General features: G+C 39.9%; 3 protein-coding genes across 3 annotated transcripts in view; 2 read left to right on the forward strand and 1 right to left on the reverse strand.

Moving 5' to 3' along the window:
* itga11a (integrin, alpha 11a) overlaps positions 1–6948 on the forward strand; it is a 43786-nt gene extending 36838 nt beyond the window's left edge. The window contains exons 22-30 of the mRNA XM_034116708.1: positions 2210–2286; positions 2515–2598; positions 2876–2966; positions 3101–3214; positions 3568–3651; positions 3742–3852; positions 4039–4134; positions 5110–5223; positions 6518–6948. Coding sequence (XP_033972599.1) covers positions 2210–2286; positions 2515–2598; positions 2876–2966; positions 3101–3214; positions 3568–3651; positions 3742–3852; positions 4039–4134; positions 5110–5223; positions 6518–6595 — 849 coding nt within the window. The 3' untranslated portion in view covers positions 6596–6948. The remainder of the gene's footprint in view (positions 1–2209; positions 2287–2514; positions 2599–2875; positions 2967–3100; positions 3215–3567; positions 3652–3741; positions 3853–4038; positions 4135–5109; positions 5224–6517) is intronic.
* Positions 6949–12012: 5064 nt separating this feature from the next.
* Positions 12013–13143, reverse strand: LOC117471903 (relaxin-3 receptor 1-like). Its single transcript, XM_034117163.1, has one exon. The coding sequence runs from the start codon at positions 13141–13143 to the stop codon at positions 12013–12015; it is 1131 nt and encodes a 376-aa protein (XP_033973054.1).
* A 1458-nt stretch (positions 13144–14601) lies between these two features.
* LOC117471902 (A disintegrin and metalloproteinase with thrombospondin motifs 7) overlaps positions 14602–24512 on the forward strand; it is a 62166-nt gene continuing 52255 nt past the window's right edge. Inside the window, exons 1-2 of the mRNA XM_034117162.1 lie at positions 14602–14779; positions 17799–18166. Coding sequence (XP_033973053.1) covers positions 14659–14779; positions 17799–18166 — 489 coding nt within the window. The 5' untranslated portion in view covers positions 14602–14658. The remainder of the gene's footprint in view (positions 14780–17798; positions 18167–24512) is intronic.

Raw genomic sequence — 24512 nt, forward strand, 5'->3', positions numbered from 1 at the left:
ATTTTTGCTCCGCTTTAGCCTGGGGCTCCAGGTGAGACTGAGTGAAGATGTTTTTTATTTTCTCATCTGTTCCCGATTCTCACGTTCAATTCTGCTGATGCCAAGCTTTTCCCCAGGCTTGTAATGTCAACAATATTTATGAGACTCCAGTGCGTTTTATTGCAAGGTATTACGTTTTATTATTAAGAGAGTGATGTTTTAATTAACTGTGATAGGGATATAGGGACACTGGTTCATCACACTGTGCAGCTAAAAGCTTTTCAACAGTGGGCAGATTATGGGTAAGCCGTGTTTTCCATTGATGTCCGAGCACACGTCTCTCTTACTGATACACAGTCTGCTGACAAATGCTGCAGGGATGAAGTAATTAAGGCGATTGAAAGAGTTCATGACATGTCCTAACCACGTCATTATCACAAACAAAAGACGTCTCCTGGGCAACTAAAATATCACCACATTTCTCTGTAATGCTCCCCAACAACTCAACCAAGAGGTCTCCGGTCCCCCTTCAAACCGAGTGATTCATACCCATTCATTCAGCCTGAACAGCATCCAGAGCCACAAGGTCGATCTGCTCTGGTCGAGAGCCTTTTCAAAATGTGGCACAGAGTTTAACGGGCTGATTGTACATGGTACTGCTGCCAAGCCTGCCCAAACCGCTGTTTAGCTGAAGGAAAGTAAGAACCTCAAGGCTGGCTCTTTCGAAATATCCACTTATCACTCTTGACTTTTCCGGTTGTTTTGACCTGTGTAAAAAAAAAACAGCATGTAATGTAAACTTGAATACTGCTGCAGCAAAGTGAGGTCGGAAAGATCATACCTTGGTGGTGACAAAAGTGTGTTTGTTTCTTGTGGGCGCACACAGGTACATAGCACACTATTTATTGCAAATTATTTGTGATGATTGACGGTGAGTGTGGCTCAGGGATACGGGCGGACTCCATCAGCCCAGAGGAGGAAGGGGAGCTTCATGCTCTGTCTGAATTTCCATGTTCAGCTATGCTGGCGCGCGGAGGTCCTTTAGCCACGGACAATCATGTCTTCCAAACTACTTGCATGCATGAGTGTGTCTGTGCATTCTTATGTGTTTGTGTATGTTTTCTCTTTTTGAGTCTGACTTTCTCTTAAATGACCATCAACATAGATTGATCCAATTATTTTTAGAAGAAAAGCAGGACAACAAGATCAACCATTCTGTTCTAAGGCTTTCATAACGGAGACAATAACATGCAAAAGTAAACAAAGAAAAGTATTGCTTTCAAATTCCTTGTATATGTACACATACTTGGCCAATACAGCAGATTCTTCTCATCATTTATATTCCTACTTCAGTTAACTTTCTGCAAAATGTAAAAGTATGTGTATTGTGTTTCTCCCTGAGCCGCAAACATATCATTAAATGATAATATATGAGCAGTTTAGAGGGGAAATATTTTTTGGAGAAACCCGCGCACAAACGCCAAACAATATTTTTTTATGTAAAATATTCCAATTAAAAGTTACAAGTATGGCCGCCAACATTTTTTACTGGATTAGAAGTATAAAATAGCTGTTCCCTACTGAAAATATGTCATTGTGTTGGTATATATTCACTATATCTATGGTCTGTCCAGAATGAGTCAGTCTGTATGGGAAGCTACAATAGACTTGATATGCATTCCTCTTCGGACTGACGGAGTCCATCAGGATTTCATTACTGCGTGGAGGAGCGTAAACAATGCTCGGCTCGGTTTGCTTCTGCTGCCAATCAATCCTCCTCTTCTTCCTCTCCTTTGTCTCATCTCCCCTCTTCTTTCTATCGAATCCTTCTTCTTATTGCTCTCCTCTCCTCACTTCTGTTTTTGTTTGGACTTTCTCTAATGATATCCACTTTCTCACACACCCCAGGTCTCTTCTGTTTCCGACTGTATCCACTATTCAATGCTCTGCCTCTAGGTTTAAAAGTGATCCTGAATATGACTCTCACTGGCACTGTGTGTGTGTGTGATTTATTTAATGATTTGCCCTATTGTCCACTAAGGGGAAGTTCCCTTGCTCTCAGTAAGCAGGATGTTATTGAGGGCTTTACTCCTTATCCATAATGCAGCGTCTTTACCGTTGGGAATGATACATACAGTAACATATGGAGTAAAAATATGTTTCTGACCTGCGTGTTTAGAAAAAGAAACGTGTACATTTATTTATTCTGCACTGTTTCTGCTCTGTTTAGGTTACATTTCGTCTGGAGTTTGAGTTCAGTCGCACCATCTTCCTGGACCATATCAGAGTTATCCTGGAGGCCAGAAGGTTTGAATCAATAACTGTATTTTATGATGTTTACCTCTTACATGTCCTGTTTGCATGGAGAGAAGACATCCAAAAAGTAACAACAAAGCTTGACTTCCTCGATATAAATCATGTGGCAAGCTCAATAGTAATCAAAAAGCTGCAACTGCATGAATATTTCAACTGGTGTGTCCCGATGTAACATCATTGCTTACATTCTTTGAATAGTTTTCTCCGTTTTCTCAACAGCGATGGTGAGGAAATAAGCACAGCTGATAATTTTAATGACATCTATTACTCACTGAATTACGAGGCAGACCTTCTCTTCACCAGGTTTGTTGACTTCTCACTGTCTTATCAAATGGTGCAATCTGCTGAAGCTCTTGAGTTGATTTTGGAAGCAATGAACTTGGAAGTGCAAGTGAGCGGAGCAAAGTGAGATTATATGAATAAGTATTTCAAAACAGCGTGGTAAAATAAGCTGCAGATACTGTAGCTGGATTTGTTATGATTTATTCCTCTTCACCACATATGCCTTGAAGCCAAGATGAATAGATGATAACAGCTTTCTGACATATTACTTGTTGGTGTTTATTCTGTAATTAAAAAGGGATTCACATCCGACTCGATATGACATCAAATCAGAGCTGTCCCTCGAGGAGCCTGGGGTTATTGGTCCTCCTTTCAACTTCACTTTCCAGGTGAGAGACAAAAGAATAACAGTTTAATTTACGGTACAAGAAAAACATTTGGAAATCCATCCACCCATTAGCTATACCTGCTTATCCTTTGGAGGGTCCCGCTCTAACAATTCACTCTCTTGTTTTTCTCCCAGATCCAGAACCTTGGCTACTTTCCAGTAAATGATTTGCAGCTGAACATTGAGATCCCAGAGACGACCAAAAACGGGAACCAACTCCTGAAGATATCTTACTTCTATATTGACCAGGTGAGTATAAGCTGACCTCACTGATTCAAAGTGAGAATATATAACATGAAAATACAAAAAAGAAACACTCTCCTTATGAATTAAAAATTGGATTCCTAATCTAGAAATCACTATCCTGCTTGGTTAAATAGTTCACAAGGGAAGAGGTTTCATTCTTTTTTGTGTCAGATTATGTTTTAGCAACCACAATTGTCTTAAGTGCATGTAGATGTAATGTTAGTCATGCTTGAAGAGCTATTACAACAATAGTTTCAACTCACAAATACTTAATTTACAGACTTCATTATTGAGGAGCTACCTAAAGGCTTTTTTTAACATACTAATTGTTGTTTCTGTCTCATGTCACACCTCAGAGGGACGGTACACACTGTTTGCCCCCTCAGCATGTGGCGCAGAGCAGAGCGTCCCCTGAGGATCTGTCACGCTTCTCCCGCTTGGTGAGGTTCTAACCAACCAATTTCATTCCCAAATAAGATCTTGAGTAGCTTTCTATCACCTTAAGGCTGATGTTTGTTTTCTTCACACAGAATCGATCCAACACCCTAACTCTGCCGATCCAATGCACCGTCAACGTGGCCTCCTACAGAGAAATTGCAATTAGAATCACAGGAGCACTACGAATAGATACATTACACGCAGTGAGTATGAAACCCAAAACATCCTTGAATAAAGTTGGTTATCCCGAGTTTTATAATAACACACATGCTTGCAAGAACTCCATTCATGTGGCTGTTGTGCTCCCTTCATGATGACAGCATTGTAGTCTCTCAGCTGTGTGATGTGTTTGTGAACAATGGCAGCATGTTTTGATTTCCTCTCTCCAGCTGAAGTTTAAAATCCTGGAACTGGGAACCAGCGCATCAGTGGAGCTCCCCTCCTCCAGCCCCATGTTTTTACACGAAGAAAGGCCTGTCAGACATGTGAGTCATCAACCTCTAATAAACTGTTAGCTATAAACTGCGTCTGTCCCGGGTTTGACCTGACTCAAATCTGAGCTCATAATACCATCATTGTTTGATCAGACTTAGCCTCTCTCAGATTGTTGTTATTGTATCCATCTGTCAGGCTTAATGAGATCAGTCTTTATTAAAATTAACTAAAAGTGTAAAATAGTATAATATGTAACACTAAACAAGAACATATGTTGCTGCAGTGACAACTTTATAAAAAGATATCAGTGGGCTCTGCTTCAGTGTAGCACAGCACTGCCTAACAGTGTGTTTTCAGACAGTATTGGTTGGTATTGGAGCCCATGTGCTGTGTGGTGCTTAGGGACCGAAAGGACCAGCGGCACAACATGTAAAAGTCTGCACTCACTCACTAATCTCTGCTGCCATCTATTGGCAGGTACCAACAGTCATTCAGTTTCTCTTTGTTATGCTTTACATACTGATTGTGTTTAGCTGATGTAAGCTCTTGATGCATCATGTGTATAAAAGGGAATAGATTAAGTGCTAAAACTGCTTCTGATCTGTGCTATTTCTGAAGCTGTTTCAGTCCAACTTCAGAAGAATTGTCATGTTATATTCTACATATGTCTCTTTGACGTACAGAATAGGTCAGTCATCTTGGTAAATATCCCTGTAGGTGTCCATGTGCTGAATATAACTACTCTACAATAACAGATTTCTGGATTTATAACCATCATAATGTCAGAATAAAGAGCATTATCTCCATCTGTGAGTGTTAGCTGCTTTAACTTTAGTGTTTGTGGCAGTTAGAGTCCATGATACTTTTAGACAAGTATGGTTATTTATGTTAGTGTGTGTTCAGTATATCTTTATTTTGCAAGAGGAATAAATACGCTCTGCATTTTCTTACTTGATTTTTTATGTGTTTCCCAAAAACAAATGAAAATGTCTATTCTAATGACTCGAATATCGTCTTATCCACAGATAATATTGGAGATCAGGAAGGAGGGAGACTACAGAATTTCTAACTGGATTATCATTGGCAGCACGCTGGGAGGACTCTTGTTGTTAGCCCTGCTCATTCTCGCTCTATGGAAGGTAAGTCATCATATCATGCACAGATTTAGTAATTAGAAAAAGTACTGCTATGTTTTTCAGTCTAAAGAAGGTAATAGTATCTTATTTTATCATCAAACTATTTTGATAATAAAAAAAATAGATAAAAACTATTTTGATCTCCTCAAGCTATCAAGTCTTTATCGGTCATGTTAAAACTATTTGCACAGCCTGTGTAGGGTTATGCTGCCACCCTCTGGTTGAGAATAAAGTAATGCCTGTAACAAGATATAGAAAGGTCATTTTAAGCTAAGAACTTCTTTCACATCAATATTACATACAGTATATAAATGAACAATCATCTTTTCGTTTTTCATTCAAATCAAGTAACGTTTTTTATTGTGTATCATCTTCCAATCCCAGAAGTGTTTCAAAGGGAATTTTATGTTATTTTTTGTTGCATTTGTTGTATAATATCTTATAAAAGCAAAAAGGAAGGGGGTGCTTTGCACAAGGCAGACAACATTGAACAAGGTGGGGCCTGCACCCGGATGATTTAACTTATTATCGGTGATCAGACCTCTTCCCTTGGATCTTGTGGGTGTCTGCAGACTGTGACCCAATCCAAATGTCCCCTAAAGGCCTTAAATCCTGGACACTCTCAGATTCAGCTGAAGTCACCTGGTTAAAGGAGTTGTGCGAGAGTCCACAAGTCGTTAAAATGGTATAATTACAAAGGGGGACGACATTTTGTGGTAATATATTATGTTACCTTGACTACGCTATGGCATCTTAGTTACAATTGTAGGTTACCATTAAGAGTTTTACCGCCTGACTTGATTGCTTCCAGGCTCTTACCTCAACAGATTGGATGAGAGGTAAATGTAATTGTTTTGTCAAAACAGCATCATAAATGTAAATTAGAAGAAAGGGTTGAGAGATAAACTAGCCATGTAGTAAAGCCTACTCTTGCATTCATCTTTTATCATGTCTTTTTATGAAGGCTACTGAAATATGTTATGGTAATGCATTTATTCTGTTTGAATGTAATATGCCAGGCTGAAAACCCTATGAACATTTAGATGTTATAGTTCGGGGCCATTGAAGTGTCAAAATAGTAGTGAAGAATTGGTCGTGTAATAACAACTGAGCCACTTCCATACCCTGGTTGAAGACCGTAAGATGCAGTTTAAAACTCGTAAAGATCCGCTAAAAGACCTTTAACTAACTAATTTTATCAAACATACTGATCTCATTGTCAAGAATGAACTTCCTTACACAATCTTGTATTTTCTCAGTGTAATTTATCTGTGTGTTTCACTGCTCTCCCTCCCAGCTCGGCTTCTTCCGGAGACAGAAGCGAAAAGAAAAAGACGAGCAGGAGACAAACGGGAAAGTGGCTGATGAGCGGTAACGCAGGCTGAGGGCCCCCAGCAGTCACCTTTTCCACAGGGGACCCGACACTCAGGGACCGACCCTCCTCCCCAGGCTCCCCTACAACGCAGTGGCACTGCATAGACGGCTCCGCATGGCCACTGAGGCAAGGCTTGTTCAGTGCACTGGATCTGACCCACGTCATGACCCCTGACCCCCAGAGCCAGCACTGTCAAACTCACTTAGCATTCCTGCACTGTTGCGACTTCAGGGCCTCCTTGTCTATGTATTCACTGCCCTCTGTGTCGTACCTTCACAGATCTCTGACCTTCAGTTTTCTTGGCCGGATCTTTTCCTGGTTGTTTGAAATGAAGAATATGGCGGGCTTTGGTCGATCCGTCCCAAGATATTCAGGCGACAATCTGTCCTTGAGTCAAGCGTTAGCCAATCAATTTTTTGTCTCTTCCTAATGTGTATTTATTTAACTCTTATGGTAAATTTTGAAATACATGAAAAACCTCAAGGGTGACATGCCACCCAAAAGCTACGGCATATGTAAAGTTATTATACTGTATATTAAATTTGATGTTTGAAATATTTTATCTGCATATGGTTCAACACGCATAATAATTTATGAAGAAATAAAACTCAACTAAAGTCACCAAAATACAAAAAAGATGAATGATGTTTAATTACAGAGAAGCTTCTAGATCTTTTTATACGGAGAATAATCTTCTAAACCTGCATCCGCTCTTAAGAGTTCACTTCTTTTAGTTTTTCATCCTGGAAAACATTAAACATTTGATGCACTTTTATTTTGTACAAAATTAACTTGAATTTTGTAAATAGTCAAGTACCTTTTTATACGCTTTCAAATATTCTAATGGTTTTCAGTATTTTCAACATGGTTTATGGCATTACTTTGTAACAAGATGGCTTTGTGTTACTGAACCTGTTACGAGACGTTGCATGCCTTTTAACATGCACTGCATCAGAGCAAAAGGATGTGCATAATATACTACAGGCCACACATATTTCAACAAAGTAAATACCATTAAGAACTGTAACTAATTGATCAAATCAGATGCTATGAAGATGAAACCACCCTGTCACCCTCCTGGTGTTACTAATTAATTGCAGTTTGTTCTGTTTTGCCGAGGTGTGAAAAGCTGTAATATGCGAATAAAATATTGTACTATATGTCTATAAATGTCTTCTTTTAATGAACAGTTGAGGAGTTTCTACTGCCTTAATGAGCCCCGTAGAACCAAGAGTTGTTTATTTCCTGTCAACTAATCTAATGCAGACGGAGTGGGGCAACTGCAGGCAGAGAATCAGAGAGAGATAAGGAGTATTTGAACAAATTCTCTAAAGGATCATTAAATGCAGTCGCAAAAGGAAACAGATGGTTGTTTATAAAAACAGCTGTTTTTATGGTATTTTATAATAATACAAAATTAAATTTAAAAAATGCCTTTCTGGATGGGAAACAAACAAACTCGTAACTTGGGAAAAGGCTTAAAAATCTTTATTAGCATCAAGATCGCAAACAAATGTTTATCCAGATGGTAAGAAGAGTCCTTAAGGATTCTGGGGAAAAAAGTAAAAACAACAGGAAGAGTTTAAAACATTGTACTATAGTAAAGAACATTGCTGGATAACTAATTATCATTAAGAGATAGGTGGTTACCTCTGTGACCTGAATGTGTCCTAATTTGCGAGAGCCCCAAACTGGTTAACTGTGAAAACTGTAAAATACTCACAAGTGACAGATTTAAGTCTGAGTTGTTGGTTTGAGTGAAGCAGTCGAAACACCTGACCCTACATTTCCCACAATGCAATCAGATGGTTCAACCATCCATTCCTCAGCTCTTCAAAGACTCCCATTCCCCTGTTTTCAACACTGCCCTATGTTCGCAGATTTTAAAATGTTCCAACTTTGTTTCTCATGCTGAGTGTGACTCCACAGGTGCAGGTGTGTAAAATCTGTTGATTATATTTATGTAATGCAGTTCATCCACCAGTAAGGGGTAGTGTTTATCTTCACCACATCTCTCCAACGACAGCCATAGAGAAATCATTGCAGTTTGATTAGACTTTATTAACTGCTTAATTAGCAACAATCAACATGGATCCTAATGACATTCGTGATTGAAAACATATAACAGTGTTTTTAAGATTTAAATTCCCTCATGGTGCAATGTCAGTAGCATCATAACAGAAGATGCCAATTTAACGGTTTTATGTACAATATTTAACTATGAAATATGTGCTTAAACCGTAATGTTTTATTTCCAGGATAGCACGGAACAATTTGCCTTCAGGAAAAAAGAAAACTGTGCAGCCACCTGCAGATCAAAGCTTATTAAAATCTAGAGATGTTGTTTTGGCTGCAGTGATTCCAATAAAATTTAAAAACATGTGTTTTAGTGTAGTTCTCATAGTTTACCAAATCTTAAATGAACAAACTCCCATGTGGTGTTGTGGTTGAAACTGTCCTTTGTGTTCAGGGATGCAGGTTTGATTCAGTCAGCTGACACGTGCTAACCAACTGCTGCTGACAGTGCTACGGTGAAAACATATTGAACCCTGGGGGGGAATTAGATTGCTTGACGCTGTGAATGTATTAAGATTCAGCAAGGCAAAGAGGGAAAGCAACCACACAGACATAAAGATGAGCCATAAATCCCAGTATAAAAAAGCAGTCAATTAGCCTGATCCAAAAAGGTGAGATTATGTAAACATGCTGCAGAATTATCAGACTCAAAAGAGAGTATTGACTTGTTTCTGTGCCCAGATGACTTGTAAAATGTTAATTTTAACATCTGCTAATTACATTAAATATGTGTGATCTGGAACCAAAATCAGTCACAAAATTAAAATGATTGATGAAAAAAAAAACGCTCCACAGACAGTAACTGAATACATTGAGTGACAATTTATTCACATGTCAGCTCAATGATCAACTGCCAAAGCACAATGAAATATTTGGGAAGTAATCAAATGAGCAATACATTATACAAAAGCTGCAGTGCACTGATTGGTCTGGACTGCAGCATGATTACTCACTCATTATCTTGAACAATTTGACGAAGTATAATTGAAAAAGTGCAGAGAGAGTTTTTACCAAGTTCAATTTTGTGGAAGGTAATACAGAACATTAATGTTCTCTGGTTTTGTTAGACCTTTGTTTGCTCTGTAATTTTTATATCAGGGTTTTGCTTTCAATAATTACCTTATTTGGCTGCTGAAAAATGTCTCGGAGCCACCAGAAATCTGCAATTTGAATGAACCTGTGATTTGAATCCACACTATGCCTTCTACAAAAAGCTTGTATCCCAGGTAAATGGATCAGGTAGAATAATATAGGGATGTATTGAAATTGCTATGCTGGTATTAAGCCTATACATATGTATTTAGTGTTCAGTAAATATGTCTTTACTGGAAAAGGGTAACCTCTTCCTGAGGTGTCTTCATTTTGTTCCTTTTTTGTTTAGTTTTGTCCTTGCATAAGAGACTAACAATATGGACTGACCATACAGCTTCCCAAACCTTGATGCTTTAGGTAAAAGTATTTGTGGACCTGTTGTGCTCATCACTACACCATCTCTGCAGAAATTGTGATGCTACACAAACCAAATTAGCCTTGGGGCACACAGAGTGAAAAAACTAGTGACAGTCAGACATTCATTAACACACAAACCTGGCAATAGATGCAGGAGCCTGAATCCAGGAGACTCCCTCCGCCCCTAGTTGTTCCTGCGTTGTGATTGTGCAATCACCTGAGGAGAACCTGTCCTGCACCACTGCCAAATGCCAAGTGTTATCTGGACCCTCTGCATCCTCTCCCCTGGGTTAGCCTGAAACAGCCTTTGTCTTTGACAAGAGCTTGTGCTGAATAGGAATTTAGCATCAATAGCCTACAGCAGGGCTATTCAATTGGCGGCCCGCGGGCCAAATCCGGCCCCGGGGTGATATTTACTGGCCCTTTGAGTATAATGTTAAAGATTAAGATTAAGATTTTTTTTTTTTTTTTTTTTTGTGCCATAGTGCCTTTATTCCAGAGAGGGTGTTACATTGAGAGATAGAGGGGTAGACAATGCCTGAAAACTTCGACGGGCTCGGGTTTCGAACCCACCTACTATACTGTAGTGACAACTCCTGTCATTGATTGCATCTCTGCGTGAATGATTAGATCATTTCACCTAAATGAAATCAAATGAAACATGTAGGCCTACTGAGTTCTGAACTTGCCATTTAGATCTATAAAGGCCTTGGGGCTATGTTGTTTGATTGAATTAAACACAATATATGCACTCCACTATGCTGTTGTAGTATTTACTGTATCTGAAGCTCTTAAATATGATTGCTCATATTTCAAGCCATCTTTTTCCCGGCCCCTTGCTTTGGATCATTTTCATCAACCGGCCCCCATTCCAAACTAATTGAATAGCCCTGGCCTACAGGCTCCAAATGATCAAAAGCCGTTTGGAGGTTCAACACTTCATTAATGCAAATAATTCCTTTATCTGAACCACAATGTGCCTGCCTCAGGGGTGCCATATTCTCCCTCTTTATGTGTGCACTGCTGAGCTGTCAATCTCAATAACGCATACATGACACTTCAACGTTTTTATTATATCTGAAGCCAAAATAAATAACTGTAATCACATCCTCTTTGTGACAGGATGAAACAATATAGACATTCATGTTATTCCATTAAGTGAGAGAAACTTTTTAGAGTAAAAACAGTGCATTTGAGAAAATATACAACATATATATATAGGCTACTCTTTTGTACATGCAGTTGTGGTTGAAAACATTTTCGACGTTTGAGGTTGACATTTGTATGTACACAATAGATAACATAAAGCAAATGTACATGTCAATCTTCTACAACCTCATATAGAAAAAAGGCAATTGATTTACAGATATGCCTTAGATAACACTTCAACCTGGTAGGTTCTTCTTCGTAGTGTAATCCCCGGGAGTCCAATGTCTCAGATGTCTCCTGCATTCCGTTTGTCGCCTGGTCTCCGGGTATAGAATCTATAGCTATGAATATTTTATGTGAAATCACAACATTTTCTGCAGAAGTTGCCCTACACCTTGTTGCTCTTCACTGCCTGAAGGCAAACACTTCATGAAAGTAATCTTACAACGGACAGAAAGAAAAGCGTGCAGCAGTATTAAAGGAGAGAAAATAAATATACATGTATTGTACTTCGGCTTGTTTGTCAACCGAATCAACAAGTCATTTTGTGTAAGTTGTAGGGAAAGAAATTCACACTGAGTAAATGTCCTCATGATGACCAACAAGTTATAACATCCACGGTCACTGTAAAAATTAAATTAAAAAAATACAAGCGAAAGCTTTACCCACGACTGCTACAGATGGAAACAGGAGCAAAGAATGAACAGCGTATGAGTTTTAGGTTTATTTTTCACCAAATGTATTCACCGGGTATATGCGATTTTGGAGCTGGGTACGCCTTTACGGTCTATGATCGACAGCGTGTACTCTCCATTGTTAATCACCTGGAGAGGCACTTCTCCCTGCGCAAAAGAGCGCGTCACGCAGCCCCTTTTGGTGGTTGGAGTGGGGACTCTCCAAAACAGCCCGCTGAGCATCTTCCTGATCTCTGGCCTCATCAGACAGTAAAGCACTGGGTTCAAGCAGCTGTTTGCGTGCGCAAAGCACACGGTGACAGGGAACACATACGTGTGCACCATGTAATATGACTTGTCCCAGTCGACTGCGTTAAATTTGACCAAGACACCCCAGAAAGTGATTGCGTGGTTTGGCATCCAGCAAAAAAAGAAAGACAAAACCACTATAGCAACTGCTTTGGTGACCCTAGAGCTGCGTTTCGGGTTGCTGCTGTCCATGCTCCTCCGTCTTACAACGCGCAGGAGCATTAGGTAGTTAACAGAGACTATGAGCATGGGGATTATGAAGGCTATCAGTATTTTCTGGATGTGATAGAGGGCAAGCCAGTCGTAACCCTCAGGAAACCTCAGGAGGCAGAGTTTTTCTCCAGCCACCACGGTGACGGTGGAGAAGATAGTTGTCGGAGCAGTGGCCAATGTGGCTGCCACCCAAAGCACTGCGCACACCCACTTAACGCACCGTGACCTCCTGTACGATTTTTTCTTCAGGGCAGAGGCAACAGACAGGTAGCGGGTCACACTCATGGCAGTGAGGAAAAACACGCTGGCGTACATGTTCATCACGGTGACCGAGAGGATAATTTTGCACATGGCGTCTCCAAACGGCCAGCTGAAGTCCAGCGCGGTGTCCACAGCCCAGAAGGGCAGAGTGAGCACGAACTGGAAGTCAGTCACTGCCAAATTGATGATAAAAAAATTGATAGTTGACTTCTTTCGACCCTGTCTTACCCTCATGAGGAAAAATACGAGTAGATTTCCCACCAAACCAACCGCACAAACTACAGAGTACACCACGGAGATGAGTATCCTCAAAATGGGAGTGCCGTCCGCGCTCACATCGATGTCTTCAAAACTGAATTTGTCTCCACCAGGTGAACTTCTGTTCAGCGCACCGCTGTTGTTAAATGTGTCATCCATCGTTAAAGTTGGAAACGTTGGCTTTAGCCACTTTCTGCTGCTCGCACAGGCTTCACGAATAGAACTACCATGCGAAAGTGTCTCAACACTTTATCCCCATCCAATGAATGTGTGAGTGCTTTTATACAGGTGTGTTGCTCCTCTGCCGTGCCACGATTGGTTGCATAAGACGTGACAGAGAAACAGACGGTCAGTCATACCAGAGCAAAGTATCATGTATGCAGCAGCAACACAAGAGGACTGCTGCCGATGGTCTCCGTGAATATAACCTACTGTACTGCATGTCAGCTCATTAGGCCTGTGAAGTATTTAATTGTAATGCGTCGGATGAAGAAATTGCATTTTTTTCATCCAAACAATTCAGCAAAAAAATAGGAATTAAGACTTTAATTTAATCAGCTGTGTTGAAATATATTCTGTTTGTCATGTTGAATAGGATGTTTTTTTTTCTATATATATTTTTTTAAATATGGTTTCTACCTTGGCCAGGTCTCTCATATAAACGAGATGTGTTGTTTATTTTAATTGGACTCCCTGGAAAAAAAATAGGGTAAGAAAAAAAGTTACAAGCCAAGATTAGTGTATGTTAACCAATGCTCCATTCAAATAATTTCATTTTATAATAAATGTATTAAAATGGTATAATAAATGTATTACAATACTTCGCCTTGAGTACAGTTTCATGTGCCTTGCAGAAGCATTGTCCCTCATCAACTGGCCCTCAGTGCCTCCATTCCTCCACTAGAGGGGGCGCTAAGCCTAAACAACCGAAGTTTAATAACAAAGTACACAATGATGAGAAGTTTAGTGACCATGATGAGTATGTTTTCAGTACAGGCTTTATTCCACCTAAGTTAAGACATCTTGTTTACACAACTGCAAAGTTTATTAAGATTGGGAATCTCGTAAACTGATTTCGCCTGTTTCCTCCACCACTTCACAGAGGTTTAGTTACACAGACTGAAGCTCCTGATCTGTCATCATTTCTCTGACTGCAAGTGAACGCAACAATATCGAGCCTGGTCCTCATGTGACCCACTGAAAACCCAAAAGACCTCAGATTCGGGAGCAACTGCCAATTACATTGAAGCACTACTTCCGATTTCTTGGAGTAGCATTCCCCTTTAAGCCCCCAGCCCAACAGAAAGATATCCCATTGTCTTAAGTCCACCCATCTGTGGGGGTGGCTCTGCGAAAGTTTGCAGACAACAGTTTGAAGCTGTCACAGGGCTGGCTGTTGGTGGGAGACTGATGGAGGACAGAGGGGACAGCTACTCGCATGCAAACATTAACACCGACACACCGACAAGACAAGAAAGAGTGAGAATGCAACAGAAACAGCCCGTGTTCAGGCCTTAAGTACACACGTTTGTTGGGACTGTGACAGTTTAAGTGCACGCTCGCAACAAAGCGAAAAGTGCCTCCAGCCCACATGGAAATCATTTGAATTGACAATCGACGCGGTGTCAGAAAGGCGTTAAATGTTACCAAAATACAAACTACCGTCTTGACAAAATGACCCGTTTGGACTGCGGGCTTCACGCTTTTGGACAAAGAGGCTCCCCCATTCACCTCTTCATCGCACTTCTGACGGCCCTGGAAATCTGCAACACATTGGAATTACCACATGAAGAAGGTTAGTGAACCTGAAAACAAAAAATATCGCCACGTCCTCTGATATAGTGGCTGCTTTGTTTGCTCACATTTGTTTCAGAGCGGATCTAATTCATCATTAGAGTCAGGCCAGCAGTCCTCAGTGTGGAGGGGAGGCCAGCTGTGGCTTGTGTTTACAAAATGTTGGTCTGACCAAAGCAATAAAACCCAAGGTTTTGCAGCTATGTCTGCTAGCTGGAGAGATCTTCTTTCCATGAATCATCAGAGGTTTAAGCCCCAGGTGGGAGAGCATTGGCCCTGCCCTTGAGCCAAAACACAGACTCCCAGCTCAGCTGACACTGACCTCTGACCTCCCCAGTGAAGGTCAGGAAACAGCTTTTCTCTTTGGGTATCTACAGGATGTATCGTCATTCTGCAAAATATGTTTAGTTGTGGGAGCCAGTAGATATTATCACATCAGAGCGTTCACTCTCTCGCTCCTTGAAGAAAACACCCCCGCCTCCACTCCTTGCACTTTCATCCTCTGACTCTCTCCGGATACCTAGTTTGTGGTTTGGATTTTAGAAGTCACCGCTCTCCTGAGATAACAGGTACAACAAGCACAAAGAGGCTGTCTCATCCTGTATACATCAAATGCAGCCGTTGAGAGTAAAAACAAGCACCGCTAGGCTTTATAGACAAGGATGTGTCACTAAGGGGAGGCACCTCCTGAACATTAACGATTTCAGGTAATAAATGTTGACACATGGATCACTAAGTTTATTTTTGGACTACTAAGAACCCAAAGGTGACAGCTCATCTTGATTCAGAGTTAATAGGAACCTGATCAGTGTGGCTCATTATGGGCACACTTAAAATCCAATTTTGGTCCCAGACCCCACATTAAAAACCACCTTCTCCAAGCTTAGCTATTCATGCTTTTAAGGCGTTTTCTTCAGAGTCTTATTTTTGGAAATGTGATTTTTCTGATCACCATATAATTGAATTGAATTTTCCTTTCCTTTTTGGCCTGTACTGAAGGGCACATAATATGAAAAGTCATATCTTATGGGTGTTTTGTTAATTAAGATGCTTCATTGCATTTTTACAGATGCAGAAAGTCCTTAAGCTCTTATGAAATACCTTGAATGCAAGAATCCTCACACATGGAACTAGACTGCATACCAACATTGAGGCGGCATAACCGTTTTTGTTTAGTAAATATTTAGAACATTTTAATCTCCATCTGGGTCTAGACCTCCATCAACAAATGCATACTGAGAGATAGCTATGCTGTTTGAGTCAGTCACTCTACTATACTGGTGAACCAGCTAAAGAATGCCATATTAAGATGGGCATAGGTCGAAATATTGATGATGATGATGATGATGATGATGATGACTGCACTCACAAGGCTATTTTTTTATTTATATATTCATTATAGTGCACTAAATAAAAATGTAATTTAGCTGATGCTTCTATCCAAAGCAACTTACAAAGCACCTCTACACCGCATGCCATGCCAAAAGGAGCCATTTTGGGTTGAGTATCCTGCCCAAGGACTGCAGGGGATAGGGACCAAACCTCTTTCCCTCAGATTTGTAGACAATCCCTCCCCTGAGCCACCAAACATTATTTTATTTTATTTTATGTAAGTTTACACATTTCCGTTTTATCGGGAAAAAGAGATGCTGTTATCTGCTCATAAACGCTGTTGTTGAAGAGACATTTCGTCACTGTAGCCGACATACCATAGCCATTCAGGAATAAAAGTGAATAAACATGAAGTGTCCTCGCAATAGGTAAAGACTTTAAACACAAGGTTTTCCCTGCTCTCCATTCAGTGAGACCTTCCAAGCCGCTGGTAGCCAATAATATCTTACTCAGATCTTCTCTGCACTGATGTATTCAATAAAACATTTGTGCAGATAATGAGAGGAACTTGTTTCAGCTTGTTTCTAAACTCTGAGAAATCATTGTTTGCATTCTGCCCATCATTAACTTAGAATGACATTAAGTTAATGATGGCATAATAAGGCTTCAGGAACAGATTATCTGCATATATGCCAAACACAGTGTGTCTGGGAATTATGAAGGTCCAAGGGTGTCATTTGTACTGTGAGCTGTACAGAATACATGAGACATATTCTGAAACAGCTATATTTATGACAGAGTTATTATTGCGAGTTTTTTTGCGTATGCGGATTGGCCACATTTGTTGTTGATATGTTTTCGTTTTTGCATGTGCAAATTAGGGATTGCTTGTATTCCCTCAAAAATAATATTATTTTTCCAGGGTAGTTTTGTGAAAATAATATTTATCTAGATATGATGAAATACAGGGAATTACTTTATTATGAATTGCAGCAGTAGGCAAAGTCTGTTTCAAATGAGCTGTTGGCCTCTCTTCACCATGTGCAGCTCTCTTTGTTCTCAATGTGATGCAAAAAGTTTGTTGTGTTGGCAACAGTTGCTGCTATTTTATGTCCAAACAACTTCTCTACTTTCTAGTAGTCCAACAAACTCCTCAGCAAAGGAATGCTAGCAATGTTACTTTTTTGCATTCGGCCATGCTTTTTCTGCTGTAAATTGTAATGAATTTTGTATTTCTTCTTTACAAAAAGGGTCTAATCGCGTTGCTTCGGCTCAGACATTGGCTACTACACATGGTCCACACATTTTATTTACCCTTGCTCACAAAAGAGGTCTTATAAATGCAGCCTTTGATGATGCTGATTCAACTACTTCAAATCTCAGACAATCAATGAGATTCTTTTTTTTATCAGAGAAATACATTTCACCAACTTTATGAAACCATGTAGATATTAGAGTAGAAAGTAACATATGCTAGTAGACAGTGTCCAGGGTTCAGGCACTGTATACACTGCAGCTGTATTCAAACATGAAAATGACAGATGAAACACCATATGCGTTTGTTTAGAGCTTCCCCAGTTTTGTTTACAGCTTTACAGTCACTTTAATTATTTAATTACCCTTGTCTTTCACATGATTCATTCTCCAATCTTCTCTTACATCTCCTCTTCCCACCATGGCTTTGACAGAGAGATTGCAGCAGGATCTGCCGCAGTATGAAGTGGTTCACCCCACTCGAGTGGATGCCAGAGGTCACTTCCTGTCCAACTTCCTGTCTCACCATGCTAGCCGTGTACAGCGCCGGGATGCCTCAGAGGGACCAGCAGGCGTAGATCAAGTCTTCTACCAGTTGTGGCACGGAGGCCACAGGTTGTACTTTAACCTCACACTCAACCCACACCTGCTGGCCCCGGGCTTCCTGACCGAAAGGAGGTACGGTGGCCTGGAGGGGGCCAAGATTCATCCTCCTGGATCCTCCCAGTGCCATTTCTTAGGTGACGTGTGGGATGAGGCTGTTGGTAAAGGAAGCGCTGCCATAAGTACCTGTGATGGACTGGTGAGTAACTTTAAAAGCTTTGAGTCTATTTGAAGTTGCATTCAAAAGCATTTCAAGTTAAACATAGAGCTGTCAGCTAATGGCTCTATTAAAGCTGAGAAAAAGGATAGTTTGGAACCCTTATTGTGTGATTGTATGAAGTACTTATCCATAGTCATTGTAGTATTTTCAGCAGATGGCGGTCCCCAGTTTGGAAAAACACAACTAACAGCATACAAGATTAATGTAGTCCTGTGGAAACGGGCAGCAGCAAAACATATTCAAGCCATCTAAAAAAATTAAATATCGATGTAAGTGTCTGCTGTAAATAGAATATTTCCACAGCTTTTTCTTGATGTTAGACAATTGTTTCCAGCGGGGAATATAAGCCATTGTACCTATCTACTATCTTCTAAGCCACAAGACTCTATTAACAGAAACTTTAGTTTTACGTTGCAGAACACGGAAATCGCTGCCTTGATCAGTGAGTCTGGATTCACCAAAGTCACACAGCAGCTGCCATCAGTGTAGGGTATACACTGAATCTGGACAAGTACTGCATACAACCCCACTTCATACAATCCAAAACTATCACTTTTACTGTGTGTTATACACCTATTTTCTCTGTTCAACATCATGTTCCCAAGCAGTAGAGCATATACTGCTATATATATTGCTATATATATTCATTTATTTGACACAGTCTATCATATGTAGGCATGCATTCAAACCAGCTTTAGTTTTGACAGGAAATGTTTATTCATTATCCATTATTTTATAGAAGTACTTTCACCATATCATTTTTGAAGTTGAAAAACATACTGACACTCCCTTCCGTGCATTTGCAATATCTCAGCAGTAATCTAACGATAGGCCCGCAATCTGCTAACTCATATTTAAAGACGTGCAGCAAGCTTTTCATGTAGTGCTGCCTCTGCGATTGCAGATGTGTCATAAAAGGAAATAATTCTTACACTGCCAGTAGATAAGTTGATTTTTAATTCATCACAGACCATTTTTTAATCAAAGAGTTATCACATGCTGCAGTACAAACGCTCCATATCAAGTGTGGTCTATAAAGATATTTCCATGTAGCAACCGCACTCACCATCTCATAGCGACTGATTCATAAATACATCACTGTGACTTTTGTATCACAACCATTCTTTATGTAGTGTGTACTGTAGTTCTTATATTTTGTTATAATTACACAGCAATTTAATATTTTCAAACTGCATATTACACGCATAAGAATTATTGAGACAGCTTCATCACTTTATTGTGATGCTTAAATGGAAAAACCTCCTTTCTGGAACATTTGACACTCAATTTAAAGCATGTCACCCGGCGCCCCTATCCCCATTTCTACGATATCATTAGTCCAATATAGAAGAAAATGCCAAAATCTTATGACGTGACCACTTAACAACATGGCACATTGATTTATGTTTGTGAATTTAGAAAATAACATTTTGCTTCAAGTGGACCAAATTCCCATTAGAACAACCCCCTATAGTTCTCTGTTTATACTCTGTGTGCTTGACCATTTTCAGCTGTAAAGCATCCCTGGTGGGAATTTATTGAATTCTAGACTCGCACTCTCCACTTTAAAGTAAACAAACACGGCCTTTAGCAAGTAGGAAAAGAAAGGTGCTTTATTAATTATAATTCCTTGAGGGTGAATTCTGTTTTGACATTTATCGAAGAACGGTAGACAAGCCTCTGATGTAGGGCTGTGCAATTAATCGTATTTTAATCGCAATTACGATTTTGGCCTGCCACAATTACGAAAACAACATAATCGAAAAAAACGATTATTTTGCTTTGCTAGGTTGTGACAGTGCAACATATTTGATCTAATTTATTTATCATATTTATATATGTTTAGTAGCTTGTTGAAGTGCGCTCCAAAATATTTGTTGATCTTGTTTATTGGTATTTATTATTTTGATATTATTTATTTAAATGTAGATATAAATGTATCATTTATTTTATTTATTTTTGTATTGGTTTTCAGTTGAATTATACGGTCAGGGAAATCAACAGTTAAAAAGATACTGTTCAAATTATTATTTGTATTTAAAAGTTCAATAAATGGATGTTTTCAAAGTCAATGAATTATCGTATTTAATAATAGTGATATAAATTATTGACCAAAATAATCGTGATTATAATTTTTGCCATAATCGCACAGCCCTACTCTGATGTCATTAACTCAAAGGGTGCTTTATAGTGCACCTGTGCAAGTTCTATTTGTGGAATTGGAAATATGAATAGAGTTAGGTATGGATTTAAAGATATACAGGAAACTAAACTTTGAGTTTTTGCTTTGCGCTTTCTGTAGAGCCTTATCAACCTTCTGCAGATGGTTATCCTTAAATCAATCATGCAAATGTGACTGCATATTTAGGAAGCTTTATTGGGTTGACATCTAAAATGTCATAGATTCTTGAAGTTTAAAGGTCCCATGTCATGGCCATTTCTACTGATCATAATTCCATTGTTGAGGTCTACTAGAATAGATTTATATTGTGCAATTTTCCAAACTCACATGGCTTTCTCATACAGCATCTCTGTATAGTATGTGTATTCACTCTCTGTCCTAAACGCCTTGTTGGAGCTCCTGCCCTCCTCCCCTGTGAGCCCAGTGTGCTCTGATTGGTCAGCTCGCCCACTCTGTTCTGATGAGTCCACCACCGTTACAGCTGAACATCAGTGATTATGTGTTGCAATGGCGTTTGTTAGCAACCAGAAAATGACACCAGTAATGACAAACAGATGAGAATGCTGCGTGGGGTCTGGGTGCCGTGTTGGCGGGACGTTGCGCGGCTCGCTGCTGCGAGGAGCGGACAAGGCGCCACTAGCACCCCCCCTGTGTGTGTGTGTGTGTGTGTGTGTGTGTGTGTGTGTGTGTGTGTGTGTGTGTGTGTGTGTGTGTGTGTGTGTGTGTGTGTGTGTGTGTGTGTGTGTGTGTGTGTGTGTGTGTGTGTGTGTGTGTGTGTGTGTGTGTGTGTGTGTGTGTGTGTGTGTGTGTGTGTGTGTGTGTGTGTGTGTGTGTGTGTGTGTGTGTGTGTGTGTGTGTGTGTGTGTGTGTGTGTGTGTGTGTGTGTGTGTGTGTGTGTGTGTGTGTGTGTGTGTGTGTGTGTGTGTGTGTGTGTGTGTGTGTGTGTGTGTGTGTGTGTGTGTGTGTGTGTGTGTGTGTGTGTGTGTGTGTGTGGTGTGTGTGTGTGTGTGTGTGTGTGTGTGTGTGTGTGTGTGTGTGTGTGTGTGTGTGTGTGTGTGTGTGTGTGTGTGTGTGTGTGTGTGTGTGTGTGTGTGTGTGTGTGTGTGTGTGTGTGTGTGTGTGTGTGTGTGCACGGATTGGACCAATGGGTCCATTTGGGTATGGGCACGTCACTGTACCCAGGAAGAAAAAGAGAATACTCCAACGAGGCGTTCTGGGGCAGCATCGACAGGTCTTTTCTGTGTTAGAGTTTTACTCGCTACAGGGTGACTTTGCAGACCGTTTACATGCATCAAAACCTTCATAATACACAGGGGGACGGGTAATAACCGGAAAAGCATGACATGGGACCTTTAATATATTCCCATTTGATGAGCATTCATGCTGCTCTTTCTGTGTTTTCCTGCAAGTTTTAGGGCAGGGGGGATTGTTTTCTCACTCTTAGTCCATTCATTTTATGGTGATTAGTTGCCAACTGCACTAGGGTCACATATCACGTCTCATCTGCCAGTAGCTGTGCAGACCTCCTGCTGCTCTGTCCGCTCTGCTTCCAGGCTCTATGTGTTCAAAGATACCACTCTGCTCAACACCGTTGGGACAGACTTTTGTTCTTCCTCCTGGCTTACATGTGGCTGGCCTTGGTTTGTTAACTTTTCACAAAGCATTTCCACCAACACAAATAGCAGTGACAGGTTTTTTCTTACTACATCCTGCTATTACTATCTTTAATTGCCATCGGCCCAACACTCGCCTAAGGAAAGCTGCTTTTTAGAAGCTGGAATCATTGCACCAGATTGCACATCCGCCAGCTCTGATGTTACAATGAAAAGAAACCAAAAAACTTGACCATGTCTGCATGCTGTCTGCACACATTAGGCTACAGCTGGATGATTTGCGAGAGTTGCTGGCTGTTGTAAGGAGCAGGTAGGCTTAAAGCTGCCCCAAGGGGGTTTCCTGTAAACAAATACATGTTTCATTTATTTTCAGCAAAACTCACTGTGTGTAAACTGGATGTCTAACAAGCATGTTGAATACATTTCCTTACTCGCATAACATTTGCAAAGTCAATTAATTTTTGCAAAAACAATTTGTTTCCTGCATTTTTCATATACATCTTTACTTGCTTGCAGTCTTCTCCCCTGTGTTTGACACATTGCTGTAATTCATGGCGCATTGCATATACCTGTAGATCACTGAAGCGTAATGCATTCACTTGAGATTTGTTTTTGCCATGTTTCGCTGAATAAACAAGATCATTTCTGAACTCCTAGAAAAAAAGAGCAGTTTTATTTTTCGATGAATACTCTCCTCTGAATTCGTAGATGATAATTTTACAAATTTGACGAAACAGGAAAATTATTTAGTTTCAACTGAATTAATCAGTGACGTAATGTGAAATCACTTGAAGGACTGTACAGGCAGTACCAGCGCTTTAGAGGTCCTAACCTCCACAGGGAACCTTTTAATGAAGTGGTCTGTGAGTGTACACACAAGAGGATAATTAGTCAAATGCACACCTGGTCAAATTTCACCTGGTTTCTAGGGTAAATCAGATTTTCTAAATATACCTGATAATAAATTAAAAACCTTTACAGACATTAATTTCCTGAATTGTACAACCCACTCACATCTGCAGACACATGTTATCTACATTGGTGATGCTCTGCCAGGCCAGTGCAGCAGCCAGCTTCTTGTTTTGGGCTTTTTTCCTTGAGTCTGGTCTGCAGATAACACATGATCAGTTGGATTCATTTCCTTTATAGCCAGTTATGACCATAAAAGACTCTATTGATTGATTTTCTTAATATTAGGGAATATTGTCCTGAAGATTTTCTTTCTTGAGATTAATTGTGATGACAGATGAGGAAAGACAGACCTGCACTTTATTTAATCTATTTTGAGGTTTCTTTGTGCACGGTTTTGTGTTTTGCCGTTTTTCTTTCTGCACAATTTTTGTATGAAGCGGAAGAAATGCACTTGGTTGTTGAAGAGCTGACAGTTGTGTGATCAGAAAATCTGCTAAAGTAGGTTGTGTGTGCATGTGAGTTTATGTGTGAATGTGTACATGAGTGTGTATAAGTGTGTGTTTGTGTTAAGATTCTGAAGCAGGATTGCTTTATGTGTAAATATGGCTTTAGACCTGCTTAGATTAAGTGCTCCAACTAATATTAAAACTTTATCAACACATACACAGTGGCATAAATATCACACCCATCAAATAACTACTTTAACTGTTGGAAGTCTAATAAATACCTATTTGCTTTAATAACTAGTAATTAGAGAGTCTGACATATCTGTGTTCAACTAAACAAGCGTAATAAGTGATAATACACACCCCTGTCTGTATTGAGTATTTGGTATGCACTCTGTGGAGCAGCACCTCCCATCACAACCTTCTGACCCATTACTGAGGAGGTTAGGAATCCCAGGATCTAAAAACGGTTATCATACAGTAGGAAACATGTGGCTGCACAGTAAAACATGCAAATGAGTACAATCAGTAAGTAATTTGTATAATCATTACATCCCAAGCGTCCTAAACATTTAAAAACTCTTATTGGTCAACATATGCACAGACAGTATGTATGTAATTAGTGTACAAAAGCAGCTGACATCTTATAGTGTAGTGCCAAACAAATATCAGCGAGGAAACCAAGCCTGTGTATTTGTACATCCTAAAGATTGTATAGCCATATCCACAATACAAGAGTAACATCTTATTCTGTTGATGCAAAATACATTTAACATGATTATACTTCTCTTTTTTATTTTAAAACATTTTTTAATAAAACAAAATCAGGCTAAAGCTTTTGTTGTGGTGTTGTGTTCCTGAACTACAAGAAAACAACTCTGTGTTGAAGCTGCAAAAAAATACACTGGATTTGATTTATTCCTCCCTAAAATGTGTTTATTCCCTATCATAATGTATTCCTTGATGCAGTGACATCCTACAGTCCTGCAAGGTTTGGCTCAGGCTTAATAAAACACAATAAGAAACCAATGAGTCCCTGGTGGAATAAATGGTGTAGAGCTTGTGTTGTTGACGGTGGTGCAGGGACAGACTCACAGCACACAAACAAACAGAGTCCGAGGATGGCAGTTGTTTACAGAGCAGAGGGCACATAACTGAAAGCAGTCTTAACA

The sequence above is a fragment of the Trematomus bernacchii genome, unplaced genomic scaffold, assembly GCF_902827165.1.
Source record: "Trematomus bernacchii unplaced genomic scaffold, fTreBer1.1, whole genome shotgun sequence".
NCBI lineage: Eukaryota > Metazoa > Chordata > Actinopteri > Perciformes > Nototheniidae > Trematomus > Trematomus bernacchii.

Bases quoted from the DNA above. Each gene is read 5' to 3' on its own strand.
- LOC117471903 (XM_034117163.1), bottom strand. From the start codon at position 13,143: ATGGATGACACATTTAACAACAGCGGTGCGCTGAACAGAAGTTCACCT.